General features: G+C 43.8%; 1 protein-coding gene across 1 annotated transcript in view; it reads left to right on the top strand.

Moving 5' to 3' along the window:
* MADD (MAP kinase activating death domain) overlaps nt 1-20808 on the top strand; it is a 2427721-nt gene that overhangs the window by 707023 nt on the left and 1699890 nt on the right. The window contains exon 7 of the mRNA XM_044082094.1: nt 14086-14199. Coding sequence (XP_043938029.1) covers nt 14086-14199 — 114 coding nt within the window. The remainder of the gene's footprint in view (nt 1-14085; nt 14200-20808) is intronic.

The following is a 20808-nucleotide window of genomic DNA, read 5'->3' as shown; positions in this document are numbered from 1 at the left end:
CTCCAATGGAGCTCAGGAGGTTTGCACTGTAACATCCAGTGGGCGGAGCCTAAGCCTTTTGACAGAGTCAAATTATGTCCTCAGATTTCAAACAAATGTTCATATCTTTGGAACCATAGGGATTATGAATGTTTCTTTCGGCTTTTCCCGGTTAGGGGTCGCCACAGCAGAACTCCGGTCCGCTAATGATTGGCAGTAGATTTTGACGTGCTGGCTTGCCGGGCCTAACACACAACCTTCAACGAAGGAACGCCCATTCACGCATGTCGCCACACAGAAGACGCTCTGAGAATCGAACGGGCAACGTCTAACTGTGAGGTGACAACGCTACCGCAGCACCACCACCTAAAAAAGTATAAATGGCAAACTCTTCAGCAGAAACTATTTTTATAGTGGTAAGTGTTCTTTAGATTCTAGGTCTTAAACTGAATTTTATGTCACAGTAAACACAGTAACTATTACGTTTGTAATATTTTGTAAACAACTCGCTATATCTTTGTAACCGCTCAAGTTACACACATACTGTCAATAGCATTTTGTTTATCTGACAGGTTTCATATGAGGCTAAGGAGTTCTGTCTGTGTTACTTGGTTGTTGAGATATTTAAAAAAAATGTGAAGATTATATCTATGTAAATTAATATCATAAAAACAGCAGATCTGAAGTAGTTACTTCATTTGTTCTGCAACCTGTGGGTATCGAATCCGACTTTGGATTCGAGCCAGCAGCTTTACTAGCTAAAAGATCCTAGCTTCTAGCTCCTCCCCTTTATCCATAATCCCCTGCTACGTGCTGCCTTTCCCCAGATTGAGTTTGCCGTGGCTGAAGGAAGCTATTTGTGAAGAGCTCCTTAGGCTTGGGTGAGATTGTTTCTTGTCAAAAATTAGACTAAAAGCTTAATTTTTTTTGTTTGTGTGTGTTTAGTCCCCCTCGTCGGGTTATAGTCTTACTTTTAGATTTTTGGGGTAATTATTAGTTTTTTAGTCGTTGTGCTTGTCCCTCCCCTTTAGTGTCTGGGTGTGTTTCTGTGATGGCTGAAGGGCCCAAAGCCATCTTTTCTAAGTGCACTGAGTGTGGCCATAAGCTTTCCCCGGCTGATGGCCACACTCAGTGCGTGTTGTGTCTGGGGGTGGCCCACCTGTCCACCAGCTGCCAAATATGTGCAGCGTTTAACCCTCGGGCCATCAGGGATAGGAAGAACAAGTTGATCCTGGCGGGCTTGTTACCGCAGGACACTTATTCTTCCTCTCCCTCCAAGGCAGGCTGCTACTGCAGCCCCTGTACCTTTAGGTCCCCCCTCTCTGCCTGGGACTCAACCTCCCCCTGCTGCGCAGAGTTCAGGGGACTCGTCTGCCTCTTCCAGGGAGAAGAGGCATAAAGATAAAGAGAGACACAAGAGTCATAAAAGGTGGGGTGATACTCATCCCTCACCCCGCCATTTAAACTCTCTAGCCCTTCCATGAGGGCCTCTGGATCCTCTCCCTCTCGGCTCCATTCGCCTTGTTTCTCGCCAGAGGAAGAGGACCAGTCTCCCTTTAGGTCATCGAGGCGGCCCTCCCGGCCCGCCTCGACAACGTCATCTAGATCTACCAGAAGCCTGACCGACGCGGACATGGATCAGATGATGCGTCTATTTCTGCAAATCCAGATGCAGATGGGGGTGCTCCTGCCTCCCCCCCCCCTCAGTGGGGGGGAGTGCAGTCCCCCTTTTTGCTCGGATCACTCCTTCTCCAACCCATTTTTGGGTTTTGGAGTCATCGGATCTGGGCCCTTTCGGAGTCTGGGTTTTATCGGCGCCGATAGTTCCGGTAGCTTCGCCGACTGTACCCTCGCGTGTGCCAGATCCTAGCTCTCTGGGCCGAGAGCAGAGCGTCTGATCCATAGGGGTTGATGTGTCTTTGGCGCCCTTCAGGTCGGAGCACACTTCCCTCTCGGATCCGACCTCTTTGGCTCCGACATCGATCCCTGCTTTGGAGCCGGGGAGACTACTTTTGGAGCCTGGGAAGGTGGCTCACCTTCGGCTTTTGAGGTAGTGGAGAGGGTTCTGTCGAGGTCTTCCAGATCCCTAGTCCGGGTGTCTGATCCTCCCGCTCCCCTTATGCATCTGGGTCTATCCTCCGTCATCCGACCACTGGGGACAGCCTGCTCAAGCCCTCCAGTTAGTTCCCTTAGAGGAACAGGACCCTGTAGGTGAGCCCTCCTCGGACAGTCCCACCGAGGAGGTTCCTCGCAAACGGTAGTGTAAAAGGAGGCACCTGGACTCCCCCGAGTCCCTCGCAAATGGAAGTGTAAAAGGAGGCACCTGGACTCCCCCGAGTCCCTCACGACAAACACGGATTTGGATGAAGGGGAAGGTTCCACAAGGTCACCCCCTGAGGATGTCTCCTTTGGAGACATCATGGAAATGTTGCGAATCAGAGGGGGGTGCTCTGCCCAAAAACCTTCCTTGGATGAGTCCGTGTTTCTGGAGGCATTTGAGGCAGGCCCGTCTACCTCCTGGGTGTCCCCTCCGGCTGACCCCATGGTAGACTTAATTACTACCAGGGCGTGGAAGGAGCCCGACAGTGGAGCCAATCCCAAGACAGCCAGACAAAATTCTTAGCCCTCCCTCAGATAGGCAGGCCTGGTCTAAGGGGTCACCTGTGGATGCCATGTTGGTGGCGGCTGCCATAAAGGAACTGGCACAGGAGAGTTCCTCGGTCCACCCTCCGGATGAGGAATCTCGGGTGTTGGACCGCATTGGGAAGCGGATGTTTGCTTCAGCTACCTTCTCGGTAAGGGCGCTGAACTACATGGCACATTATAAGGCTACAGCGAGACCTAATAAAGGAATACGCTGCAGCTCCCCCGGAGTCCATGACGGTCGAGGACAAGAAGGCCTTCTCGACTCGTATGCCACTCTGAAGTCTATCTCGAACACGTCTATGCGGCTACTCTCCCATGCTACGGAGGGAGCTGCTAGAGCTTGCGGAGCCGCGGTGTCCTGCCTTGCTCCGCCTTTGCGATTTCATGGAACCCTTTAAGGCGTCCTTCACGAATGCGCCCTTTGACGGTTCTTCTCTCTTTGGCAAAACCATACGCAAGACACTGGTCCAAAGCGAGAAGGATGGGAAGATGCTGTCTGCCGTCGGAGTCCGCTTCTCTAATCCCCAACGATCCTTCTTGAGGAATCAGAGGGGACAAAAAAAGATGTGGTTCCGGAAGTCTCAGCAGTCCCGTCCAGCTTTGGACCCCTCATCCTTCAGAGGCAGAGGAGGACAAGGTGGACGCCAGCCCAGAGGCAGAGGGGGGCCGTGTAATTTTGGGTCTAGAGAACCATTCTCGGATAGACCCGCGCAACAGCCCTGAGGGCTTACCCGACTGTCCCTTTCTGGAGGCCGTCAGTGGTGTTTGTCGGAGCACATACTAAACTGGGAGTCCATCACGACGGATCGATGGGTGCTCCGAATCATATCCAGAGGTTATTCCATACCCTTCCCCCTCCCATGAAGCACCTCCCCGATGTCCCACCCAATCAAAGGGAGGTGGCAGCTTCAGAAATTTTGAAGCTACTAGAAAAAAGAGCCATCCAGTGCATCCCCCCAGACCAGTTCGGATTGGGCTATTACTCCAGGTTCTTTTTGGTGCCAAAAAAGACGGGGGACTTGAGACCGATTCTAGATCTCTCTTCCCTGAACCTGTTCATTCCCAAAGAGAAATTCCGGATGGTCACTCTTCAATCAATTCTCCCCCTCCTTCGGGAGAATGACTGGATGTGCTCCATAGTCCTCAAGGATGCGTACTACCACATTTTGATGGACAGACTATCCAGGAGGTTTCTCCTCTTCCGACTGGGAGCCAGTCATTATCAATTCAGGGATCTTCCGTTCGGCCTCACCTCAGCCCCCAAGGTGTTCACCAAAGTCATGGCAGTGGTTGCAGCCCACCTGAGACTCCAGGGCATTCAGGTCTTTCCATACCTGGACGACTGGCTCCTCACCGCCTCCAACAGTTATCAACTGTGTGTCGCCCAGGATTATGCTCTAACTCTTGCCCAGAGTTTGGGCGTCTCGGTCAACCTTCAGAAGTCCTTCCTTCACCCTGTGCAAGTCCTGGAATTTATAGGGGCCAAATTGGACACTCGCATCTCTTGGGCCCTTCTAACTCCGGACAGGGTGAACACTTTATCTTATCAGGTATTAGCCCTCCTTCAGATCCCGGCTCCTTCAGCAGAGTTGGTCCTGAGAGCACTAGGGTCTATGGCGGCGGCAATCAGTCTTTGTCTACATGCACAGCTATGAATGAGGATTCTGCAATGGACCCTCCAGGTCCAGTGGTCTCTATTACTACATCCACTGAACACTCCTATTCCATTGAGCAGAGCTTGCAAGGACTCCCTCCTCTGGTGGCTTCACTCAAGGGAGCTGCGAGAATGGAGACCCTTTGTAATACCTCCACATCGAGCCACGTTGACCACGGATGCTTCTCGCCTCGGGTGGGGGGGGCATTGTTCAGGCAGAACCGTCAAAGGCACGTGGACTCCCTTAGAGACCGCTTTGCATATCAGTGTTCTAGAGATGAGGGCGATGCTTGTGGCATTGCAAGCTCTCCACGGCCTTCTCCCTCTTGGGACTATTGCGGTTCAAACAGACAACATGGCAGTAGTCTGGTACATAAACAGGGAGGAACCAGGTCTTATTCCCTTTGTCGGGAGGCTATGAGAGTTTGGGAGTGGGTGATATCCACCAACCGCTTTCTGGTAGCGACACACATTCCGGTTTGGTCCAACATTCTGGCGGACAAGCTGAGTCGTGTGATCCTCACACCGTACGAGTGGTCTCTCAAACCGTCAGTTGCGAAACAGATCTTCCTCAAATGGGGTCTTCCTTGCTGCGATCTTTTCGTCTCTCCATCAAACACAGTGCAGCAAGTTTTTCGCGATACTTCCCCCACCAGGGGAGAGCCCAGAGATGCTCTAGTTCATGCTTGGCCACCCGGTCTCCTCTACGCTTATCCCCCCCTTCCTCTTATGACTAAATTCATTCAGAAAGCACGTCGGTTGGGGAGCAAAATTATCCTCATAGCCCCATTCTGGCCTCGCCAGATCTGGTTCCCATATCTGCGGTCTCACAGTGTAGTTCCTCCATGGATCTTGGATCCCATTCCGGATCTGATTTCACATCCTGCAGGATTGCAACCCCTGAACCTGGTAAACCTCAAGCTAGCGTCTTGGTTGATCCAGTTCCACTGATGGCAAGGACTCCTGGCATCTTGTCACCAGTAAAGGCCATTCTGGTAGCAGCTCACAAGCCTGCTACCAGAAAAATTTACAGTAGTAAATGGAAGTGTTTTTCTATCTGGGCTAAAGACAAGGGCTTAGACCTCTTTACCATTCCTGTTCCGACGATTCTTGATTTTCTGTCATATATTTTTCATCAAGGAGCAAGTGCATCTACAGTTAAAGTATAATTGGCAGCCATTTCCCATTTTCACGTGAGAGATGGACTGGGATCTCTAGCTTCTGCTAAAATATGCAAAACATTCTTGAAAGGCATTTCTCTTTTGAAACCACCAGTTAAGGCTGCGGTCCCACCATGGGACTTGACTCTAGTTTTGCAAGCATTGACAAGCTCACCTTTTGAGCCTGTCGCCTCAGTTCCTTTAAAGTTCTTATCATGGAAAACAGCCTTTCTAGTGGCAATTATTTCAGCCAGGAGGGTTTCGGATCTTCAAGCCCTTTGCATGAAACCTCCTTATCTAATTTTCCATAAGGATAGTGTGTCTCTCAGGATTAACCCTTCCTTTTTACCAAAAGTGGCTTCAGAATCAAATATTAATCAGTCGATTAATTTACCGGTGTTCTTCCCCAATTTTCAGAACCCAGGGGAATACAAATTACACAAATTAGATGTACATAGACAACTATGTTTTTACTTGCACAGGACTAAGGATACTCGCAAGGCTGATCAGTTGTTTGTGTCCTTTGCCAAATCTGCCATGGGTAAAGCCATTTCCAAAGTTACCTTAGCAAATTGGATTTCACAGTGCATCATTCATGCGTATGTAGCCTCAGGTAAAACTGCTCCTATCGGAGTCCATACCCACTCAACCCAATCCATAGCCACATCGGCAGCCTTCTGGTCCAGGGTTCCTCTGGACGACATATGTTCAGCAGCTACTTGGTCCTCCTCCCATACATTCATTTCTCATTATAAATTGGATATCATATCCAGGAGTAGGGCTTCCTTTGGCTCCACAGTGCTTCGGAATACCAAGGTTTTTAGGTAGCTGGGGACAGGTTGCAGAACAAATGAAGTAACTACTTCAGATAAAGAAGTTATGTACTCACCATAACGTTCCATCTGAGTAGGTACTTCATTTGTCTGCAACCAACCCCCCCCCCTCCATGCCCCCTAACCATTATCGCGATTCCTGATCATGTTTTCAGATTGTCTTATGAGGTTAGACTTTAGTCCTCTATCGAGGGCATTAGCTTGTTTGGATTAAGCAAACTCAATCTGAGGAAAGGCAGCATGTAGCAGGGGATTATGGGTAAAGGGGAGGGGCTAGGAGCTTAGATCTTTTAGCTAGTAAGCTGCCGGTTCGGATCCGATACCCACAGGTTGCAGACAAATGAAGTACCTACTCAGATGGAATGTTATGGTGAGTACATAACTTCTTTTTAATGTCTATTTACCAGCACTAGACAGAGATCAAATATTAATGCAGTTGTTTGCTGCTGTGTAAGCTTTAGGGTGAAGTTTTTTAAAACCTTGTATATAACATGGTTTTGTAATTATTGATACAAATATGAACCAGCAATATCTGACACCTAGAGGCGTCCGTAGGAGTTAACTGCAGATGCACCTGGAGGTGTAATTAGAGTTGACCCCCCCCCCTTGCATGTCTCTATCCTCCTCCAGGGACTGATTGCCTGGTTTTCTTAAGTGTGCTGCCCCCAGGGCAGACATACACAATCTTCCCTCCCAGCGCATTGGTCACCCAAGCAGCTAATTAAACCCAGGTTGCCTGTGTTGGCTATTTTTAGGATACATATGAAGGAAATGAAAAAAATGCGTTACGTCTCTGAAATTCACTTTATTTTGACAGTGTTCCAGGAAGCACCTGTTTTGTTTGCCTGACTTTGGGGTAGTCATAAAAGTGGTTAAACAAATGCAAAATAGTAGAGAAATCTGATCCTGTATTTGATGAAGAGCACTGGATGGAGTTAAGCCATGGTTTAAACGATGATTAACCTTGCATTTAGCTGCCTAGCTATATATTTGTTAGAAAGGACAGTGGAATGTTTTACCACAGATGTGTTTTGACATTTTTGGAATTATTCTCGAAGTATAAGCTGTTTATTCTGCAATAGAGAAAATAAAAATAAAAAGTAAGTAAATGTAGTGTCTTCATAGTAAAAGACATCTGAAAACTGTTAAATTTGAAAAGAGCAGATGTAGTTATGGAGTCAACTCAAAAAGTAATATAAACTTGTAAAAACACCAGAAAAGAATAGACCAAGATCCACACAGTAGTTCGATTTAGCACTTTCGTCTTTAATAAAAACTTCATCAGAATGACAAACTGAAGCTGACCCTATATATACATACAATCTACCCAATTAACATAATAAATTAATGACATCGCAAAACAAACCTAAAAAACTCAAGTTTTAAATTACAAAGATACATAACTAGTTATAACCACAAATTCCATCATAATAATCACTGTAAAAATAAATTGTGTATAACCTTCTGCTTTTAATCTAAGGAGATAGAACTGATGGATATAATACTGTTTAAACCTGTTTTTTGTGTTGCATTGGTTCTCAGCATTGACATAGCTTCAAGTTTAGAACAAGTTATATTAGGGGATAGAGATGGGCCCCCTTAATGATTACTTGGAGGCTAAGGAACTCAGGTGGCAGCTGAGTATCAATGCAACAAAAAAAACAGGTTTAAACAGTAATATATCCATCAGTTCTATTCTTAGATTAAAAGCAGAAGGTTATACATAATTTGTTTTTTCCAGTGATTATGATGGAATTTGTGGTTATAACTAGCTATGTATCTTTGTAATTTAAAACTTGAGTTTTTTAGGTTTAATTGTTTTGTGATGTCATTAATTTATTATGTTAATTGGGTAGAGTGTATGTATATATAGGGTCAGCTTCAGTTTGTTTGTCATTCTGATGAAGTTTTTATCAAAGACAAAAGCGCTAAATCGAACTACTGTGTGGATCTTGGTCTATTCTTTTCTAGTTATAGAATCAGTACATCCTGTAGTTTGTCTATTGCCTGCAGCTTTATCTTGTAATACACTGGCTTAGCTAGGGTCTTGATGTTTGCATGTAGAGCTGTCATTGTATGATGATAATGCAGTACAGCAAAGGTCCTCCATCTCACTTTCTGTAGAGGCTGAATAGAGCCACCCCCAACATACACATGTAGTAGCCTTGTTTCTGGCTTTGGACATTTTTTCTTGTAACCATAGTAATTTAAAAGCTGTATTGTAACATAGTGTCGAAGTTATGCATGTATGTTTCTGAATAGAGTGGAATAGGTACTGTTAGAGAGCCCTTTGCAAATGTTTCTGTTCTGGGTCCCCTAATATGACAACCCTTAAGTGATGCCTTTGTTGCATAAACTCATTCATGTCTGCACTGATAGTCTTGCTCTTTGCTGCTTCACCCCTGAAGCAGTAATCTTTTGGGTTGCCTTGTCACATTTAAATTTACAGCTCTTGAAAGGTAGACTTGCATAGAGTTCCTTTGTTGCTCTGTAACGCAATTGCAGTACTACATTTGTGATGCTCAGTTTTGAGATTAAATTGTTTAAGTTTGCGAAAATTATTTTAACTAAGCAGCAAAAGCAATAAAGCTGCCTTGGGTTTTTTTTTCTTTTACTCAAAAAGATTCTGTCACACTTAAAAATTGTTTGAATCTTGTGTTCCAGGTAATTGCTACCCAGACTGCCTACAGTTACATGTGTGACACCTCATCAGCTAACTTCTGGCAGGTTTTAATGAGTTAATAAAGCTCTCTGTAGGTTTTTTTTTTCTGCTGGCAACTCTGCTACATCAGTTTTATGTATGAAAGAAATGGTATCAGAAGATGTTTAGATGGGAACAGCAGTATACTATTCATCTCAGTTTTTCATTGTAGGGTAATTTGTTTGCTATATATTAAAAAAAGAGAAATGCAAAATTTTTAATCAGCAGTTTCAGGTTTCTCAGGCTGACTTTGTTCTGACTGTTATTCTTCAGTTGCATCATCCTTAGCCACAGCCTATTCATATTCTTGTTTCCCTGTGCCTTCACTGGACTTTTGCCTCTGTTGGCATTGCTTGTTTGCCAGAACACAGTATTAAGAGTTTTTTTCTTATTTTGGCTGTTTTCTCAGTTCTCTCAAAACAGCTCGCCCAAATGGCTTCAGTATGAGCACGCTTTTATTCGCATACATTCCAAGTATACTGTCAGGACTGATGTACAACTAAATACCCTGCAGGTTTACCCTACATCTGATGTCTGCCACATATCTTTGACAGTAGTGATTTATCCTAATCTTTTCCCAGTGCTGAAGATTTGACTGTTGATTACTTAATTCTTTTCCTTCCCATCCACTGTCCTTGCTTGGTTCTCTGATACTAAGCTGATAAACCCATGTTGCTGCTGGACAGTTAATCCCCAGCAGGATTGTCTTCTGCTCTGTTCCTGAGCTGAACAGAGTTTTATTCTTGAATTTCTGTGCCACGCTTTTTAATGGTTTACAGATGTGCAGAAATGAATGTAGTGGAAGGCACTTGAGTAGCTAACAAAGATGATTACTGAAATGTTTAGTAAGTAGCTGAAAGAGCTCCACTATTGGAGGCAAGTACATTGAATGCCTTTGAGGAAATTTGGTAAAAGGAGTTCTCGAGAACTAGCTTTTACCTGATGAAAAGGATGGTTAAGCTCTTGAAGCAGAAGTTCCGTATCTGTACACAGGCTTGTGAGAGAATCTTTTCAAGGAAAAAAAAGCTTTTTTGCTCTTGCTGCTCAGTTAAAATAATTTTCTTATCCTTAAAAATCTTGATCTCAAAATCGAATACCTCAAATTTAGTACCACAGTTGTCTTATAGTGCAACAAAAGAGCTCCATGTAGTCTTCCTTTCAAGAGCTGTAAACTTGAATGTGACAAAGCAGCCCAGCTGGCTACAAAGCAGCAAAGACCAAGACTGTCACTGCGGAAATGAATGAGTTAATGTCTCTGAGTTAGGTATTTAATCACACCAAACCTTATAGGTTGCCTTCTGAAAAGACCGTTTTCAGTGGGGTCATGCCTGATCATCAAAATAAGATTTGAAATGGGGGTGTTGCGCTGTACAGAGACTGATACAGCCAGTAACATGGAAGTTGAGTACTATTTTCTGTATGCAAGTAGTAAATCAAATTCAGAGGTGGTCTGAAGAATTTTCTAATCTGAAATGCAGTAAAACCTCTGTAAGTTGACCACCCAAGGGACTGTAGCAAAACTGGTCAACATACGGAGGTGGTCAGCATAAAGAACTAGGCATACTGTACTGATACGTACATGTACTTTACTTTCATGTACAGCTTTTATTACAAAATATACAAAGTCATACATAATCAAAACACAGTAAAATCATACATAAAGTATTATACAAAATCATTGCATTTACTGTTTTCTTGTGGTTTAATCATTCTTTCTGAAAAGAGTAAATCTTGGTCCGTTTCTTTTTCTTATTATGAAGGTAAGTGGAGAAAGCAGTCTCAATGCTGACTACACCACTCAGCATACCTGGAATTTTTCCATAGCAAGTGACTTCAACTGCATTGTCAGTTAGGTTCATAGGTAGGTACTAGGCTATCTGCCCGAGGGCATTTATAAGCCTAGCCAGAGTGTGTCAGCTTTCGCCGCCCCATTGATTAACTGAGCCTCTGTCAAGAAGAGCCAATGAAGTGATCCCAGGGGGTGTATTTTCTGTTACCCATCCACTCGTCAAGATTTCTCTTGAAGAGTGTTAGTGAGGGGCTCTGCCTAATGTAGTTAGGAATTTTGTTCCAAAGCATGGGGAGTCTCTGTGACAGGAATCTATCCCTACAGCATGTTCTATTTATTGTTGTGGCGACTGGCTGACATCCTCATCTTTTGGAGTCTCTGTAATTTGTCTCATCCTTGCTTCTTCCACTTTATCAGCTAATTCATTTGTTTTTGTGCTGGTCTGTACTTCTCTCAATATCTCTTGCAAACATTTGCTTTTGGGTCCGGTTCATTACAGGTTGCCATCTCATCACCCATTGCAACAAAACCTTCAAAGTCGTCAATTTCAAATTCTGCCATGGGAGATGGACTGTGATGGGGCCAAAACATCGTCCTCTTGGGTTGTGACAAGTCCAACTTTCTTGAAACACTTCTGTATCATTTTTGGCTGAACTTTATTCTAAACAGAACTGATCCAGAGGACAGCATCCAGAGCATTAACCATCCAGAGCATTAACTGATGCAGCAGATGAAGTTGCTTCCACAGGCGGACCACAGGTTTGTGTTTTAGTAATGACCCAGTGCAGGAGCTGGGCTCGGTAGTGCATTTTAAATGTTTTGATGATGCCTTGGTCAAGAGGTTGGATTTTTGAGGTTGTGTTTGGAGGCAGAAATTTCAGTGTCACGCTTGTGAGATGATTCACTTGCAGGTGGCCTGGACAATTGTCTGCTGTTAGTAGAATAGACCATTTCTTTTTAATTTGTCAGTCGATACCCCTTACCCACTCCTCAAATAGGGCACCAGTCATCTGTGCTCATTTGTTTGATCTCCAAGTGACGGGTAGGACTTCGGGTTTCAGGTTCTTGAATGCACTTGGCTTTGCAGATTTACCAGTCACCAAGGACTTTAGTTTCTCTTTGACTGAGCTAGCGCAAAGCAGAACTGTGAACATTCTTTGGAAAGTTTTCTGCTCTTATATTTGTTCCCCTTCATGACGAGGCTCCTGTCGGGCATTGCCTTGAAAAAGAGTCCGCACTCATCATCTTTGAAGCCTCTGGCAAAGTTCGTGAACTTTTTGATAAACTCTTCCACAACCACTACTGGAACTTAATTGGATTAACCACACAAGACTTTCTGGGAGATCTCGTGTCTCAGTTTAAATTTCTGAAGCCAACCACTTGATGCTTGGAAGTCTGCCACCCCGAATTCCTGTGCAAATGTTTTAGCAATTTCTTGGATCATTGGCCCAGAGATTCGGGTGTTAACTGCCTTCATTTGTTTGAACCAGCTTAATTTGGCATCATTGACTTCATCAAGGGAAGTTTTCCTCCTTTTCTGCTGTATGTCTCCACTTTCCTTAACATATCTCTCCAAGTACTCATGTTTGGTTTTGGATGTTGCTAACACCAACATTTTCTGCCATCTTTCTTTGGCTGTTGCTTTCCAGAAAATGTAGGACATCAACCTTTTCCTTCCATGTCAGCTCTGAGCTCGTTCCTTGGAGCCATCATGTCTTAATTAACTGTATATTTTTTCATTAATTGTAGGATGTATCTACAATTCGGACCAGCCTTCACATTGAAAATAACTTCAGCAACACATGATAAGCAATAGGACCTTAGACCTAATCTAACACGTGGTAATAAAATATGAAAAAATAACCTGTACTAAAGAAAAAATAATACAACTAAGGGGAAAAAGCCACACCTTCTACCCCTTCGTGTAGAGTGGACTCAACTGGTCAGGTTATAGAGGGTAAATAAATATGGTATGTCACAGTCCAAGTGGTCAAGATGCAACTTGCAGAGGTGGTCAATATAGAGGGGTCAGTCTTCCACTGAGTACTTGTGGTGCATGTCTGGACTATGAAAATTAGGTCAACTTGAGGAGGTGGTCAACTATGGAGGTTCTACTGTAATTGAGAAACTTGAATACAGAGGCTGTACATCAAAAGATTTGCACGGTGAGACCCTCTTGAGTGTTTTCTTTTAATCTAATATGATGAGGATTATATGACAAAGGTTTTCCTTTTCCCAAAAAGTATAAAATAAGGCATATTATATCAATTGCTTTTTTTATGTTCTTCATGGCAGTTAGAGTTGCATGGCTTTTAGAGCCTTCACCAGCTGATGTGGTCTCATACTAGACTTCTGTTTTGCTACAGACTTGCCCTTCTCAGATTACCATCTGTACGTTAAGGCTAATTGTAGTATTAGGACTTGTGTGAAATGCGGGTCCATTAGGAACCTAGCTTTTTCAGAAAGAGTCATTTATGGCATTCCATCTTGTACTGTTAGCGGCTGACATTGTCTGCCTTGTACTACCAAGGCTTACATTTGTAGGATTAGAGGGAATAAATTTCCTGTACGTTTGGTCTCTGTTAGGGAGCAGGACAGGACCTTGGCTGCTCTTCTGTCCATCCTGCAAGGTGCATTGCAAATGTGAAATGCTTGAGATTTCTGTTTATTGCCCAAGTTTAAAAAGTTCATGAACATTGTGCAGGTGATTGACTGGTAGCAATTAAGTGCGACTTTCTACTGGCTAGCAGGGACCCAAATGCATAAATATTTTTAAACACTGCTGTAACGTTTTAATCTTTTGAGATGCATTTTTATCTCTCGTAGTAAGAGTGGCAGAGCTGTAGCTGTGGAGTCTGCCACCTATGAGCTGCAGTTGCACATGGTTCAGCTTGCAGACCGTATTTTTTTTTTTTTTTTTTTTGATGAAGCAACAAATTATAGGGTAACCTAACAAAGCACTACTATCCTTAAAAGAACAGTTTGACAGTTAATTAACTACTAGACTGTTTGATGTCCTATATGAGTTGGTGCCTAGGGCAGCCCACCTTTCCTACTTAAGGTAAGAGTGACATTGCTGGTGTCAGTCATTGAAGTATGGAATGGTAAGCTAATGGAAAGGCTTCTTTTTGTTATGGTTCCCTGTCAATCTTGAGAATTTCGACAAGTTTACTTTTAGGGTCCCCAAGTTTGAAAACCAGAGGACTTGGTTATTAATACATTAATGACAACATCTAGTGTATATCTTGTGGAAATAGCCAGCAGTCTCCTTTGTTGTACATGGTGTTTGCCATTTGTTTACCAGTTTCTTTTGTTCTTCTCAGCTCCTACTGGCACCTACCCCTTATATTATTGGAGTTCCAGCAAGTTTCTTCCTATACAAATCTGATTTCAGAATGCCAGACGATGTGTGGTTGGTGGACCTTGATGCCAACAAGGTGAGCCCTTCATTTGATGTTGCTTGTTTTTATTTGTCTGCGTATTTATTTATAGATTTGATTTGACTGATTAATTCAGGCTGGTATGTAGTAGGGTGGGCAAGATTCTTCATAACTACAGTACATATTGCATGAAAAATCCAAAGGGTAACCTCATTGGACAGGTTGATAGTGAATTACCTCTTCTGAGAATGCATCCTGATTGCAAGTTGCAGTGTGTATACTTTGCTTCTCATCACACTTGCTCTATCTTGTGCTCAAAATATTTGTTTACATATGTGTCATTTTTTGTAGCAGTCTTTTTCCACAGCAGCCTGGGTTTTCAAGACTACTGTTAATTTCACTATTTTGGTGGCATACATGAAATTAGTATCAGAAAATCAGGTTATATGCAGAACAAAATAACTAATTTCCTAGGCAGCTCATTCTCTCGTGTCCTGACACCCACAACTGTTAGTGAAAAAGTGAACTCTTTTATTCATTTGTTTTCACTTTCCTGTTGAGATTCAGGTATTAGCATGAACACAAAGTTCAAATTAAATAACATGCCATGGAAACAGGGTGAAAGTGACATTTAGCCTGTAGGATTAGAGGGAATAAATGTGTAAAATCTTACCATAACAGTAGATTTCCTTCTCTTCACTGTTGCAGTGCTCCTTACATAAGGGATCTCCTGTGAAGGATAGCTCAACATCAGCCAGTATACCAAAGCCTGTAGTATTTACAGGTGCATTATGTTGCAAGTATGCCCCCACACACAAGGCATAAGACGTAAAGATGATGTACGAACACACAAACTTGAGAACTGAAAAGTCCCAGGAGGAAAAGAATGTTCCTAGGGTCCAGGAGGAATATGTGCATCAGGAAGAAGGAAAGAGAAAAGAACTCTTGGTCAGATGGGCAAGAACAACAGCGCAGAGTAGAGCTGGGTAGGAGGGAGGGAGCAAATACTGCAGCAGTGAAGAGAAGGGAGCCTACTGTTATGAGATTTAATACAACTGTACTAATCCTTCCATATCACTGTTGCAGTATTCCTTACACAAGAGAGAGTACAAAAGCTCAAGAGGAAGCCTGGGAAGAGGAAGACACTGAAGAGCCCTCTAGAAACCCATGCAGGATAGCTTTGGCAAAGCCAGCTGTAACCTTCAAAATAATATCCAACTTGTAGTGCTTGGTGAAGATATGGACAGAAGATAAAGTAGCAGCCTCAAGGATGGAATTAGTATCCAGTCCCTTGAAAAAAAAGCAGCAACTTTGATAGAATGAGTCTTTACTGATGAAGAAAGACATTTGCCATGAAAGAATAAAGAAAATAAATGGCCTTGGAAATCCAGGATGAGAAGGTTTGCTTAGAAACACCCAAACTCAAAAACCTGGGATGAAAGGAAACAAAAAAGTTGTTCAGATTTGCGAATATCCTGTTTTTTCTAAATAATATCTGATCTATTTTATGCAGATCCAAGGTGTGAAGAACCTTCTCACTGGCAGACCGCTAAGAAGGAAAAAAGGAAGGCAGAAGCAAAAAGTTGCTAAGCTTTGAGAATATCCATAGCTTTATTTAAATAATATAAGAGATGTTTATGGAAGTCAAAGGTGTGAAGAAACGTCTCACTGACAAACTGCGAAATAGGGAAAAAAAGGGAGGCAAATGACTAGACTGATGAAGAGAAAACTCACTGATCACCTTGGGCATAAAAGAAGGATTAGTATGAAGAGACACCTTGTCTCTGTGAAAAACTAAACAGGGATGAACAAGCCGTAAGAGCCTGAAACTATGATACTTTCTTAGCTGAAGTAAGGGCTAAAAGAACAATCTTCCAAGTACAATGCTGTAAGGAAGCTGAAGCATCAAGCTGAGAAGGAGCCTGAATCAAATTTTCAAGGAGGAAATTGGGATCCCAAAAAGGTGGAGTAGGCTTCCTGGGAGGCCTGACATGAAGGATGCCTACACGAAATTGTTTGACCTCAAATCTGGGGGCCAGAGGAGGAGCTAAGGGCAGACAAGCAGAAACTGATGACAAGTGAGCTTTAACTGAGGAGTATGCTAACCCAGCATGGAGAACATCACACAAATGAGAGAACTATAGGAACCAGCACAGATAAGGTATCCTGGTTTCAAGAGAGTCATCAGACACAGTCTCTTCCGTTTGTACAGATATGATTTCCAGGCTTCCTGAGGGACCTGAAGCACATCCTCAGAAAATAATTGCCTGAAAGGGATCAAAACTCTGCCACCCACAGCATCAGAGTGGACAAGTGAGGATGGGTAAGAGACCATTTGTCTTGTGTGCGAAGGTCCACCCGGGGAGATTACTTGTGGTGATTGCCTCTGGCCAGGTGAAAAAAAAGGACCAGTGCTGTGAGCCAAAAGGGAGTCACTAGCAAGATTTTTGTGGAGTCTTGACTGATCTTATGCAAGACCCTCAGAAGCAGAGGAAGGGGAAGGAAGGTGTACAGAAACATCCCCTTCCAGGTAAAGACAGGGTGTCCACTTCCAAGCCAAAGGACTTGGGACTGGGGACCAGAAAAGAGGAAATTGTCTGTTTAGAGGGGAGGCAAAAAGGTCTACCTGAGAATACCACACTGATGGACAATGCCCAGAAACATGTCTCTGTGAAGTATCCATTTGTGAGCCAGTGTGCTGGACCTGCTCAAAGAGTCTGCTACTAGACTGTATTCTGAGGGAATGTAAACTGTCTGAAGAGTCCCATAATATTGGAGAGCTAGATCCCAGACCTTAAGAGCTAGCCTGCAACAAAAAGACCTTGTATCCTCTTGCATGTTGACATACCACATCACAGTGGTGGTGTCCATGAAAATGTTGATGGGCCCAGGATGAAAAAAGGGGTGAAAATCCTGAAGGGCTAGAAGCAGGGTCCTGATCTCCTTTTGCATTGATGTGATCTAACCTCTGGTACAGAGGCCAGAGACCTTGAACCTTGAAAGAACCAAAGAAGGCCCCCCACATCCCCTGTCTGAGGAGTCAAAAGAACTTTTGAGATGGGTATGAAACTTGGAAAGGTAGTTCCAGGATGAGAGTGAGTTGATGAATCCACCACTGAAGCTCTAGCTTAAGACAAGGAAGGAGACTAGGAAGACCAGATGGTAGCAATGTTGATGCCGCACTGACTTTTGAGGTACCACTGTAGCTTTGTCATATGGATCTTTGCCAAAGGAGGCATGGGAATGGTGGAAACTGTAAACCTAAGGGCCCTGAGAAAGTCCCTGGCCATGATTAATTCCAAAGGAATAAGAGACAGACCCTTGGTGTGGGCAGGGAAGCCAGCATGAGAATGGTATGGATCCTGCAACCAAGGAAAATATAATCCTGAGATGATGTCAAAATTGATTTTTGAAAATTTATTATGAACCCCAGGCTGTGTAATAAGGAAGTAGTGTACTGGGGGTATTGAAACAGAGCCTCAGAGAAGGAAACTTGAATGAGCAGATCATTCAGTTAAGGAGAGATCTGAACCCTCTCATCCTACAAAAAACAGTGGCCAGGAGTAAGGCATTTGGTGAAGACCATTGAAGCAGTAGAGCGGCCAAAGGGCAAAGCAGAGAACTAAAAATGCAAAGAAGAAATGGAGAAACATAAAAACTTTCTGAAAAGGGGATAGATGGAGATATGAAGGTAGGCATCCTTGAGATGGAGAGAGACCGGAAAGGCCTGGTGAAGAAGAGGAGGAAATCAGTTTTGAAGAGACAATATCCAAAAGGAAGGAATGTTGAAAAAGGTGTTGAGCTGAGAAAGATCCAGAATTGGCCTGCAAAGTACCCTCCTTCCTGTGAACCAGAAGTATTCTGGAGTATAAACCCTTCCCCACTTGGTCTAGGGGTACAGCTTGAATGGTGACGTGGACCAAAAGAGAACTTAAGTACCTCTGGGGAATAAAGGAAGCTGTTCCCAGGGAGGTTGAGGGATGCCCAAAAAAAGGGAAGAAAGGATTTTGAAACCATGAAATACCCCTAACATATGACAGAACCCAAGAGGCTGTTGTGATCCTCACCCAATTTGTAAGGGACAGGAAAAGACTAAAGGATAAAGGGACCTGGCTGAGGGGAAGGAGACGCAAATTGTTAAATAGAACCTGGCTTGTCCTTAAAGGCAGGTTTCTGGGGAAGTAGGTGTATGAGTAGACGTAGCAGGAGGCATATGTCTAGAACACTTTTTTTCCCCTTGTAAGGAGGATGACACTACCTACAAACAAATGCAGGTTTGGAAGGGTAATTCCTTTGAAACTTTGGAATAGGCAAAAAATAAGTTTCAACTCCTTCAAAGCCTTTCCCTTATCCTGGAGTGACTTAAAGTTCAGCAACAGCAGTACTAAAAATATTTTTATTATCCAAAGTAGCATCCAACAATTTGGCCTTAATGTCACGAAGCAAAGCCTCATGACAGGACCAAATGTAGCAGCCCTGGAGATTAGTGGCATCATAACTGCACTTAATAGATAGGCGGGCAGCTTGAGAGGGGAAAGTCAGCAAAGAAAGGGCAGAAGTCTTTTCATTCAGGGAGGTCAAAAGATTATTTGAGGAACCTGAGAAAGGAGGGCCAAAATGTACCTAGTCATACAAGTCTGATAGTTAATGGCTGTAAAGGATAAAGATGGCTGCAGTGTAAACCTTATTGCCTAGTCTGTCCACGACCCTACTATCCTTGTCTGAAGGAAGTGGCTTGGTAGAAGGCAAATGCTGGAAGGGTATGTCGGATCAGCAGAAGGGCATTTATACAGAAATTTACAGTCATCAGGCACCTTTTACAATCGGTTAGGTTTCTTAGAGCGCCGAGGATCAGGGGTGACAGAAGTTGCTGAAAAGGTATCCAGGAGGGCAGCCACAACTGGAGGAACAGCAGAAGGCTTGGGAGACTCCATCTGGCGGAGGTCATAATAATGTTCTGGATATCAGAAACCTGAAAAAAATCCTGGTTAAAGAATTCCATCATACTGAAAATAATGTCCCCAAAGGAGAGTTCCTCTAAAGGGGAATGTGGACTAATAGAATCCTCTTCCTCTGAACCATAGTCCAAAGGGGAGGAGAATCTGAGAGGAGTAGACTAATGACTCTTCCTCAGAATCCTGATCCTCACCAGAAGAATTCTGCTCCTGAGGTCTTTTAAGAGGAATGGAAGACCAGGGAGGGGCAGGCAAAGACATTACCCCCCCCCCCCAGTAAAATCCTGCCATTCCTGTTGAGGATCCTTCACTGCAGGGGAAATGTGCTTTGTTTTTTTTTTGTTCTTTTGTGGGATGTCTGCACATAAAACCCTGGGAGGGTCAGACTTGTTGATCCTTAGTGTAGTAGGGATCTCCTCCCTCATTAAGATCTGCAGAATCACTTTCAGTCCCTCGAATATAATCAGCTGAACTTCCTCCCTCAACGTCTGAAGCAGATGTTTGGAAAGGCTCTGACAGGTGAGAAGTCTGATCCATGCCATCCTCCGACAGGGTCATGGCAGAAGAATCTGAAACAACAACCAGACAATCCTCTAAACTTTCACTTGCTTTAAGAGAGATGTCTGGAGGAGGCTAAGCAGCAGCTGTATCAGATCTGAATCATTTGGTCTTTTTCTTGGCTGACTGCTGACCCTTGAGATGGGAAGACTCTGCCATAACACCCTGAGCTAACAGCTTAAGATGTTGGTTTTCAAGGTAAATAGACAAGGAGAGATGACTATGTAGGGTCTTGTTGACAAATGCTTGTCAGATAGAACACTGTTTATGGTCATGGGAAGCACCTAGACTGAAGAGACACTGATCATGGCATTCCCCATTAAGATCATTACTGGTTGTGACAATCTTTATAGGGAAGCTGCCTCCCATGCTGACATTTTCAATTTCTGGATGACCTGAAACCAATAATATGAAAAATAAAAGAAGGATAAGAAAGAACCCCAACAGGACACTTCTCTGTAAAATGGTTTGGTAACTTCCACAGAAGAAAGGCATTCAGACTGATGGCAAAGAATTTCTGAAGTGTGTGCATCTGTATAGGTTCATAGGTTTATACTAGGCTATCTGCCCTAAGGCATTTATAAACCTAGCCCAAATTTTTGTGGCTTACGCCACCCCTTATATGAAAAAATACTGTGCCCATTAGTTTGTTGTGCCTCTGTCCAGCAGTGACACAGAGATGATTCCCGGGGTAAACCTACGATCTCCCATCCACAGGTCTAGATTTCTCTTGAACAGAGTCAGCGAGGTGCTCTGCCTCACATGGACCGGGATTTTATTCCACAGCATAGGGAGTCTCTGAGTGATAAATCTATCCCAACAGCACGCCCTATTTATATCCGTGCTAAGGTTTAAGTCTCTTGCTCTAGTGGTTTTGGTGGATTTGGATTTTTCGAGGTGGAGCATGTCCATTAATTCCGGGTTGGACATGGCCTTGTATGTCAGGCACATGTCACCTCTGAGCAGGCGGTATGCGACTGAATAGAGCTGGAGTTTCTTCAATCTGGCAGCATATGACAGATTTTGGAGTCCCTTTATCCTTTTGGTGAGGAACTTTTGGGGTCTCTCCAATTGCTGCAGATGTCGGGTGAGATGCATCCCGAATGGGGCATTGTACTCGATCATTGGTCTGATAAGTGAAGAGTACAGGGGA

Source organism: Protopterus annectens, chromosome 9.part0 (assembly GCF_019279795.1).
Source record: "Protopterus annectens isolate FY-2018-M chromosome 9.part0, PAN1.0, whole genome shotgun sequence".
In the NCBI taxonomy this organism is placed as follows: Eukaryota; Metazoa; Chordata; order Ceratodontiformes; family Protopteridae; genus Protopterus; species Protopterus annectens.
This window is presented reverse-complemented; position numbering and strand designations above follow the sequence as displayed.